A 10,152-nucleotide genomic window follows, 5' to 3' on the forward strand; every position below is an offset into this window, starting at 1 on the left:
TGTACCAGGTATAGAACTAGGGTTCTTGCGCTTGTGAGGCAGGTGGCAGCACCACTGAGCTAAATCCCTGGCCCAGTAGTTTTTTGTTTTTTGTTTTTTTACCAGGGATCAAACTTGAGCCCTTGCAGTAGCCAGGCAGGCGCCGGAACCACTGAGCTAAATCCCTGGCTCATTTTTTAAGGAATAGACCAAGTAGGAATATTTGGGAACCTGACCTGGTGCTCTAGCTGACTCTAATTATCCTCCATCTCTCCTCAGACCTTCCTGGAGCAGTCAAAAACCCGGTTTAACAAGAACTACAAGGGGATGAATCTGTCTAAAATTACCACCACCGTGGGTCTAAACAGTAAGGGGGCACTTTAGGGCTGTGAATGTAAGGGGGCACTTTAGGGCTGTAAGGATCCTGTGATGTCTACAACCTAGTTGGCCAGTGACCAGAAGCCTGTCTGTTGGAACTCTGCTCAGCCTCCTTTGAAGTGGCATTGATGTGGTATAGTGTATGCATGGGAGAGCTGGGACTTGTGTGTCAAGGACTAGGTCTTGAGTTTGCCTTTTCTCTCTCTCCCCAGTTGGCACTGTGGACATAGGAAAGGCTCGCCTCATGTTCTGGGACTTAGGGGGACAGGAAGAGCTGCAGTCTTTGTGGGATAAGGTAAGACATACACCACCTTCCTCTTGCTTGGCACTGCCTACTCCTATGCAGTTTCTCTCCAGATGGTAACCCTTTGTTTCTTCCTCTGAGAGAGAGATCTCTTTACCTACTTTGTTCCTGAGGATTTTCCCCAGTTACTTCCTGTTTCATCCTAGTCAAACCCCCAGCCGGAATCACCACAAAAGTGGCTGTAGGGGCGGTAGAGGAGTTCCCGCAAAGGATTGGCTGGGCTTCTCGAGGTAGAGCTAGTTGAGATTCCAAAGAAAGAAGCATTGTTCACCAGAGTCAGTACAGAGAACTTACTGGGATAATTCATAGAGGGCTGTAGCCTGTCCTTTTTGCAGATAGCAAAGAAAGATGTTCTACAAGTACCCGGTATTTCCCCCAACAAAGGGTCAGGAATAGGGTTTATATAAAAGTTTAAGGAATCTACTTCAGTTATTTTGAGTGTTTTGAGGAACAACCTAAACCCCTTATCAGTGCCTAGAATGTTTAAGGCCCCAGCTTAGGCTCAAGCCTGCGGGGAAAGTCATGCATCCGGCTGTGTCTCAGAGCCATCAAGATACCCGTGTTTCTTGATCAGGAGAAAATAAAAAACAGAAAAATTTTAGAGCGTCTGTATCCTCTAAATATGAAGACACAGTTGCTCTCTTTCACCTTAGAGATTTTGTTGTTGATCACTATAGGACACAGGAATGACAAAGACAAAATGTGGGAAGGGCACAAGGCTCGAGTTTACTGGTGGCTCAGTCTGCCTCATTTCTAGCTTACTATCCACTTCTCAGGAGTGGCCTCTTCCCCATCTAGAGGAGCATATCCTCAGTGCCAGGCAGCAGTTGCCTCCTCTTTTAACAGGTTTTGGGCCTTACTGAGACCCCAGTGTGTTAGCCCTCACCCCACTGTCCCTAGACTATAGTCTTTGTCCGGCTCAGTGTGTCGCAAACACTAAATCCAGCACTAAGGAAGAGAGACCCAGCTCTTCTTTCAGGAAATACCTGACTCAACAGGTTGGCATAGTAGGTATGGGGTAGTTCACTGCTGCATTGCAAAACCCTTTGCCACTCTGATGCTTGCCAACTGGCCTGTGTTAGAACCAAGGCTCACATGACCTGGATTTCCTTTCATGGGCCCCACCAAATTATTCCCGCCTACATGACTTCTAGCTAAAAGGGTGGCATCTGTCCTATGACCAGAAGGTTTCTGACATGCTCTCTATGGCCACTTAGATCAGACAGGGGATGAACCAAGTTAAGGCCTGCTTGTCCAAAAGCCAGGTATATGTGGGCATTCACAGATGACATTCTTGTCACAGGATGGGACCAAGGGAATAGATGCCAAGATGCATTGGGTACAGAATGCATATTAAGTATCAAGAACAGGAAGACTGCAGGAAGGGCATAGTATGGAGCAGGAGGAAAGATCAACTTGGGTGACTGGGGCAGTGGGGCAGTGGCTGGCCCAGTGGGAAGCACTGGAGGAGAGTTGGTCATAAGTGGACTGTGTCAGCCAGAGCTGCCCAAGACTCCATATTGCTGCCTGGCGGGCCACTGCTATGATAGATATGTATGACCTGGAAAGGTGACTCTTAGCAGCCAAAGTGAGGCTATGTACTATGCACAGCTTGCTTCTTACAGTGTTTTTGGTTTGGTTTGGTTTGGTTCCAAGGATCAAACTTGGGACCTTGCGCTTGCAAGGCAGGTGGCAGAATAACTGAGCTAAATCCCCGGCTGCCAGCCTGCTTCTTGAAAGCAGCGCCACAATGGGGTTCACATGCCTGTGTTGGCCACAACCCACCTGTGCACTGCTTGGATCTGTACCTCTTATGTTGGGGCATGGCTTCCCAAGTGAAACTGGCAGGGAAATGATGAGGTGGATTAGAGTCTTTGCGTATGGCGTAGAATTGTGCTCATTTTTGATGCTTCTTTTGTTAGGGTGTGACCTCATCCTGGTGGTCTTAGCCCTTCTCCAGAGTTGCCAACCTTCCTGCCACTCCAGGCAGTTATCCATGCCATGATGGGGTCTCTCTAGACACAAAGAGCCCAGCATGCCCCACACAGCCGTGGTTTATGACTGAGGGGTTTGGTTCATTGTACTGCTGTGGTGGGCAGGACCCCCTAACCCTGTAGAGCCCACAGTTGGAACAGGCAGCACAGCTCCCCATGGGTTCTGGGAGGGACAGGTAGCAACTCCTGGTTCCTGGATTCTGTGTCCTTATTGTTCAAGCCCAGTGCCCTAGAAAGGTCTCCATTTGGGACAGTTGGTCATATCGTGGGGCTTGGGCCTCCACATCTCTGCCTCCCTGTAGGCACTGCAGCTGGCCATACCCCATATGAGAGTGTCTGGATGTACTATGACTGTGGTGTACAAAGTCTTTTGTTCAGGCATGCAACTCATGGGCTGATGTGATGTGATATAGGATCGTGTGCTGGTATCTCATACCTGAGGGTCCCCCATTGCTGCTGGGGAGACAAACACCCGCGGTCCCTCTGACTTTCTTAAAGGATAGCACAAGGCACTTGTTGAGCTCATCTCAACTGCTGCTATCAGGCCGAGCATCTGTTGGTGGCTCCATGAGCCTTGCTTAGTGGTCCACGGAGACTGTCCTATTAGGCCTATATTCTGCCACCATGGCTACTGCATCGAGCTTGCCACATCACTTTGTCCCCAGTGGATGCTCTAATAGACCTCGAGATGGGTCATTCCCTGTGGTTGTTGCTTCCACCCATCCCAGGCCTTCTTGTGGTAATGCTGCTGCCCACGGGTCTGACACATGCCAGTCTCTGGCTATAACTTCTCACAAAGAAGACCAACTGGACTGCCTGTTCTCTGTCCTCAGGGATGATACCTCTTGGCCTCTGTCTGAGGTATTTTCTCATTGCTGGCACAAAATACTTGACACCTACAAGTTAAAGGAGAGGTTTATTTTGACCCCAGTTTATAGAGGTTTCAGTCCATAGTCACCTGGCTCCAAGAAAGGGTGCCATGGCAGAGGAGAAAGAGTTCGAGACATGGCAGGCAAAGAGCAGGGTCAAGGGAGGAGGAGGCATATCCATGCTAACTCTTCCAGGGCACGTCCGCAGTGACCCAGCCCTTCCCACCGGGCTTCACCTTCCAACATTATACCCAGCTGTAAAGCCCTCAGTGGACTGAGCCAGTGTCACAGACCCATGATCCGGTCACCTCCCAAAAGCCCCACCTGTAAGCACATGAGGCTTTGGGGACATCTAGGTATGAGCCCAAACAGTCTCTCTCTCAAGGCGTGGCATGAGAAAGGCTAGTGCAGCTACCATGCACCTCTGGCCTGTTGCAGAGTGTTCATCTGAGCCAGCTGTGACCAATGAGCCATGCTTGGGTATTCCTTCTGCTTACACAGGATCCCCATCACCACAACCCCTCCCTTGAGGGTTGATGTCCCGTTTCCATCTCCCTGGTTACTGCTGAGCTGTCCACTTTGCCGGGAAGGTATTATGGGCAGCTCTGGCTGCTTGGTCCACGGGTCTGGCCTCTGGTCACCCATGACACTCGTGCTTGCTTGGGGCTACAGGTACCACATGCTGAATTGGGGGCTTACTATGACCCCACACGGCATTCCTTCCCACCATAGAGGGCTCCACAGTGAGACCTTCCAGCTCCATGCCTCTTGCAAAAGGGCAGCCCACTTGCCCAGTAGCCAAAGCAGATGCTGTGTGTGGGTCTTACTGCAGAACCAAGGAGGACATCTGACCACAGGCCTCCTCAGCTCTACTGTGGAAATTGCAGGTGCTGTAGCTTTTTTGTTAGTGGTTTGGCCCTTAAAGATCATGCAGAGACAGCAGGCTGCTGTGTCCCCTGCTCCCCTCTTCACCCCTCCTTGTACTGGGCAAACCCAGGCTTTCACACTGAGCTATATCCTACCACCACCACTCCTCCTTTTTCTTATTTTAAGATGGTCTTGCTAAGCTGCCCAGGCTGAGCTTGAAATCCTTCTGCCTCGGCCTTTCAAGAGTTCTAGGGTTACAGGTGCAGATCACCACTCCTGGCTTCCCGCTCTAATTGTCCACGCTCAGGTGCATGTGACCACTGGGTCAGTGTTGAGTTCTACTGTGCTAGGGAAGGGGAGCTGGCATGATGCTGAGGTAAAATGGCCAGTGTGTGCTTTTGGCTATACCCCAAGGATATGGCTGATTCCATGATCCTGTCTTCACTTCCCAAGCTGAGTCCCTGCTGCTATGTGGGTCTGTAGCTCCTTGCCTGCCCATGTGTCTTGCCAGTGGTGCTGGTCCAGCCTGCAGAGATCTGAGATCAGCAGTTGGCACTGTCCTGGAAAGGACAGGCAGGCAGCTTAGTAGGCAGCTCCAGCCTCACCCAGTGGCCTCTGGGAGGCTCATTGGTGGTACACCTGGCATCCATATCACTGGGTTTCCCTCTTATGCCAAGCATCACACAAGCCCCCACATGTACCCTCATGGGAGCTGCACAGCTGTCTCGGCTCCTTCAGCCCATCTCACTTTTGCTTATTTCTCACCACCATCAGGCTAACAGCTGCACGTAGATTCTCAGGAGCTGCATCTGGGCAGTGGGAGGCCAGCCACCTCACCAGGGCTCTCCTGAAGGGGCCTGGGTATTTTCCCCAGTGATTCTCCAACCCCAGAGGTCATCCCAGCACGTCTTACAGTTGGAGCTGTGCCTATTCCCAGACCGTGGCTCCCGTGGTGGCTGCCAGTCTCTGCCTGTCCCTTCCTGTTGTGGGCCTCTCCTGGTGGCCACAATGCAGGGCCTGACTGGCTGAGTTTGCCCTTGGCAGGGTGGCAACTCCAATCCCAGCTTCCATTGTTTTCTTCTAGTACTATGCAGAGTGCCATGGTGTCATCTATGTCATTGACTCCACCGATGAAGACAGACTGTCAGAGTCCAAGCAGGCATTTGGTGAGTGTAGCCTGGCCACTCCCAGAAGAGACCATGAAGTCCCAGGCTTTGTAGGGAGGGCCATGGAGAAATGATCAGGTCCAGTCTGGACATCCTGTGTATCTAGAGCTGGCCCTGAGAGAGGCTGGCCCAGCACCTGGTTGGAAGTGCCCTTGTCCTCACGGAGAGGTCCCTGAGCACATTTCTATGTGGGAAAATGGGAAATGGGGGAGGAAGAGGGAGCCCTGTCTCTACTGACCATCCTGCGGGTCCCTGGGCAGGGCCTGCAGGTCTAGGCAGGATGCAGTGTATGAGGTGCCCCCCTCTCCCCTCCCCAGAGAAGGTGGTTTCGAGTGAGGCTCTTGATGGTGTCCCCATTCTGGTGCTGGCCAACAAGCAGGATGTGGAGGTGAGCCCCACCCTACCTCCCCCTGTAGCTTGCCCCTGCGTCCCTAGTGCATGGGGCACCCACAGACATCGTGGGCCCTGTGTCCGCCTTGGTGTACAGAGCCCCTCTGGAGGACCCTTCTGCCCCCTACCCTCAGGACCTCCAGCTTACTGCTCTGTTTCTACTCTGGGTGTCACCAGGAGCTGCCAGTGCTCAAGCAGGCCTTTGCCTGCTGGAGATTCTCCTGCCCTGAGTGCAGGGGAGGTGAGGAGCACCTTCTTTCCACTAGAGGGCGGCCGACCTCCATCCAGGGTGTCGGGGGCTGCTGGTGGGGAAACCCAGGCAAAAGCTCTGAGCTCAGAAGGGCTGGGGTACAGAGCGCTGGGCCTAGGAAAGAACCAGCATCTGTGCCAACCACCTCCCAAGCCAGGGACCCCTCTAGTGTCACCACTGCCCCTGGGACTGCATCTGAAGAGGTTCAGGGGCAAGGTTCCCTTCCATTTGGCTTTATGTCCCAGTTGTCCCTTGTTCCCCCTACTGCCCTGTGAACCTGGAGTGCCTTACTTGCTCCTCTGAGAGTCCCAGAACCATTACTGAGGGGGGTGTCCAATAAGGGCAGGGGTCTTCTCTCAGAAGACAAGGTGAGCAGAAGAGCTGCCAGGGCCCTGCTCCTCCCCGCTCCCTTACTTCTCTGCCTTTGGGGCTCAGATCCTCACCACGGAGCTCTGAGTCCTTGCCTGGAGCTTGCTGTAAGGACTGGCCTCGTTTTAAGGGCGGGGGCAGTTCTGGACTCTTGTGGCCTTTTGTTGGAGCCTCATGGCCAGTCTTGGGTAGACCTTTGGGCTACTTGGTGTCCTGACTACTGTGGCCTCAGTGTGAGGACGCTGGCTACCTGGCAGAGCTTTGCTCCAGGTGGTCTCCTGGGGTGAAGGTTTGGTACCTTCTGAAAGCCCGAGGATGAAAGCTGAACAGGGGCAGGCCATGGGCCACTCCTCAGGGTCTTGCCTCCTCCACCAGATGTGCCTCTCAATCCCTGACATCAAGACTGCATTTAGCGACTGCAGCTGTAAGATCGGCAGGCGAGACTGTCTGACCCAGGCCTGCTCTGCCCTCACAGGGTGAGTCCAGGCTCCACCCTGCAGGGGTCCTGCGGCCAGAGACAGCCCTCCCTTATACCCACTGTCTTTGCAGCAAAGGAGTACGCGAGGGCATTGAATGGATGGTCAAGTGTGTCGTGCGGAACGTCCACCGGCCACCACGGCAGAGGGACATCACGTAGGCGCTGCCAGCTTTGCCGTCCCAGACGGTTCGTCCCCTAGTGCTGGAGGAGCTCCCGGCTGGCTCCTGTGCCACTGATCCTGGGGGTTGGGTTTGCTTGCCTTTTGATTCTTTCATTTGCTTTATGTTTTCTCTAAGACAAACTTTTTTGTGTCTGGAAAAGTATAGACATCCAGAGGTTTCTGCCAGGGGACCTGGGCAGCTGGGCCTGCCTGGCTCCATATTGGCCACCACAAGCCTTGGGTCCTACCTGATACTCGCAAGGGCCCTGTGACCCTCTCAGCCTAGGCCTCAAGGAAGGTGGGGGAACAAGGCCTTGGCTGGATACGCCACCCTGGGCCCGCCTGCTGTCCCAGATGGAGCCTGAGAAGAGCTGTATTGAAAGTACGGGTTTGTCTGTGGCAGCTACTTTGTCTCATTTGCCAGATGATGTGGCCGTGGCTTATCCTGGAGCAGGCGTGGCAGCCAGTATTCCCTTGAGGAAGATCCAGCCTACATCGCTAGAGGCCAGCACGGCCCTGGATTTTGTGGCCACCTCAGGCCAGGGCTGGGATGACTTGGAAGCCATACCCCCCACTGGCCCATTCTCACCACATTTAATGTCAAAGGGAAAGGGGTACCATGGAAATGCTGGGAGGTCAAGCTGGGTATCTGTGTCTTTATGCCTCCCACCCCATCTAGCAGATTGGGCAGCCTTTCTGGGGGCAGAGACTTCCCTAGTCCAGCTCAGGTGGTACCCTGGGGTACCTGGTTGAATTGGGTTCATACAGATCCCAGGGCAGCGGTGTGCTGAGCCTGCATGCCTGGCCCTGGCTGGGTATGAGGAGAGGGGTCCCATGTGTCCCCTGAGCCCTGCAGGTGAGGCTGCTCTCTGACCTTCCCGTAGCACCACTTGGGCCACCCTCCCCAGGGTGGACAGGCAAGAATGCAAAATAAAGACAGCCTGACTGGGTCCTGCCCATCCATTCCTCCAGACAGCCCAAAGGCCAAGTTCCCTGCTATCTAGGCATAGTGACCACAGCAGAAAGTTGCCACTCTTGGGTCCCTGGTGGCTAGTGGACATAGCCTGACTGGGCATTGTTGTCCTGCTGTTGTGGGAAGTGGCCTGGCCATAGCCCCCATGACCTGGTGGCTTTGTCCTTTGTCCAGACTGCCCCTCCCCTGGGGGGGGATCTCTCAGGGGGCGCTGGAAGGGCCAGGAATTGGCCAGTGAGCCGGCATGTCTGGTTGTAGGGGCTGTGACTCACAGGGAGGTCCCTTTTCCTCTCTGGGGCCCTGATGTCATGTAGGTTGGCTCCTAGGACCTGTGGGAAGGGCTGAGCTGCCAGCCTCAGGAAGGATCTGGCCACCTGGGAGGTCAAGGGGCAGTTGGAGCAGTCCTCCTGGTCAGTCTGCACAAACTCGAGGCCCCTCAGCCTCAGAAGCCTTAGAAACAGGAACAGCCTTGGCCTGACCCCTGGGATTTCTCGAGATCCCTGGAACAGTGTCATTGCCTGCCATCCATCAGTGCTGTCCTGCCACTGAGCAAGATTGGGGGCTCACGAGGGAGTCTGGGGCAGACAGGGAGAGTGGGGTGGTCATGGCCGTCGCTGCTGCACCTGCCCAGATAGGACCCAAGTGAGCACAGGGGATGGGTAGTCTGTCTCTGTCCGGGGTGCAGTGGGGCAGGAAACACCTTGGTGAGATATGACTGGCCCTTCTGCTCAGGCGTGCTTTCGCTCCAAGAGCAGAGGCACAACTTGAGGACAACAGGATTAAGAAATGGCTTTATAAAATAAACTTTGAGAAATCTCTTCGGTGCGGTTGAGGCCCATGCTGGCACGGGACTGGGATCAGGCTGTGGCTCAGCCGGCTGGGAGGAAGCGAGCGCGGATGCTCCGCTCCAGCCCTGGCAACCCTGCAGAGCGCAGCGCGGCCAGCAGCTGCAGGAGTAGTGGCACATCCCGCGCCCCGCGGAGCTCAGACAGCCGCCTTCGCAGCTTCACCTGCAAGGCCGCACGGCCCTCCCTGGATGGCGACAGGCCCTGATCCCCTGGGCCCCCTAGGGCCTGCTGCAACCGCTGTAGCCTTTTGAAGGAGATGTCCTGGAAAGCCACGAAGTCGATGACAGCAAGGTCGCACTCCTCGGTCCCTGCAAGACAGTGCAGGGGAGGGTGCGTGTCACAGAGTTCCTAGAGCAAGGGAACTGCACTGGGTAGGCGATGGAAACGTCAGCTGTGCCGGCGGAGGTGGAGAGGGGGAAGCCACCCGTTGAGCGCGGGAGGCCCAGGACAGGGTTCCAGGTGACCGAGGATCGGCCCCTTCCCTCAGGCGCTCCAACCTCAAGCGGACTGGGAGCGCTTTCCAGCGCTACCTGGGGGAGTGGGGGGTGGAGTGTGCCCAAGACCCCGCTCCTACCTGCATTTTTACTCTCCGCGCCCTCCAGAAGAGCTTCTGTGGGGTCCCCAGCCCCACACACCCTGCTTACCTGGCTCGCCGGGCCCCAGCGGGAAGCCAGCGCAGCTGGTGCACTGGGCGTCCCAGGAGGAGGAGCCTGGCACGTTGAGGGCAAGGCCCAGAGCCGTGCAGTTGCGGTGGGGGCGGCACTCCTCCGAGCTCGAGCTGCTGGCTGAGAAAGTGCCTGCGGGACAAGGCTGGCACTGCGTATTCTGGCTGGGGGTGCCTGGCAGGAGAGGAGAGCAGGGTCAGCGCGGTGCCTTTCTCTGCCAGAGAGCGCGGGCACCCTCTCCACGCCCACCACCCACCCGGGGCGGCTACGCCGGTGCCGGGTGGACACAGCTTGTGCTCCAGGCAGAAGCCGGAGTGTGCGAAGAAGCCCGGGCGGCAGCGGCAGGCGCGGTTGTGGGTGGCGCTGCAGGGCCGCGCCTCTTCCTCCTGCTCCCCGCAGATGACATTGCAGTAGCGGCAGCGCTCCAGGTAGTTCCAGAATTGCGTGTAGTGGCGCGGCGGG

General features: G+C 55.5%; 2 protein-coding genes across 4 annotated transcripts in view; one reads left to right on the plus strand and one right to left on the minus strand.

Annotated features, from left to right (window-relative positions):
- Positions 1–8,154, plus strand: part of Arfrp1 (ADP ribosylation factor related protein 1) — a 9,161-nt gene extending 1,007 nt beyond the window's left edge. For 2 of the 3 annotated variants that reach the window (XM_010633360.2, XM_010633359.2), the window contains exons 3-8: positions 259–346; positions 570–652; positions 5,476–5,557; positions 5,875–5,945; positions 6,942–7,042; positions 7,116–8,154. In XM_010633360.2, coding sequence (XP_010631662.1) covers positions 259–346; positions 570–652; positions 5,476–5,557; positions 5,875–5,945; positions 6,942–7,042; positions 7,116–7,203 — 513 coding nt within the window. In that variant the 3' untranslated portion in view covers positions 7,204–8,154. The remainder of the gene's footprint in view (positions 1–258; positions 347–569; positions 653–5,475; positions 5,558–5,874; positions 5,946–6,941; positions 7,043–7,115) is intronic. The other variant, XM_010633361.2, reaches the window with a different exon arrangement.
- Positions 8,155–8,932: 778 nt separating this feature from the next.
- Tnfrsf6b (TNF receptor superfamily member 6b) overlaps positions 8,933–10,152 on the minus strand; it is a 1,460-nt gene continuing 240 nt past the window's right edge. Inside the window, exons 2-4 of the mRNA XM_010633423.3 lie at positions 9,947–10,152; positions 9,670–9,864; positions 8,933–9,333 (exon numbers count right to left, since the gene is read on the minus strand). Coding sequence (XP_010631725.3) covers positions 9,047–9,333; positions 9,670–9,864; positions 9,947–10,152 — 688 coding nt within the window. The 3' untranslated portion in view covers positions 8,933–9,046. The remainder of the gene's footprint in view (positions 9,334–9,669; positions 9,865–9,946) is intronic.

This window comes from Fukomys damarensis, unplaced genomic scaffold (assembly GCF_012274545.1).
Source record: "Fukomys damarensis isolate Sample0158 unplaced genomic scaffold, DMR_v1.0_HiC HiC_scaffold_22, whole genome shotgun sequence".
Classification (NCBI taxonomy): domain Eukaryota; kingdom Metazoa; phylum Chordata; class Mammalia; order Rodentia; family Bathyergidae; genus Fukomys; species Fukomys damarensis.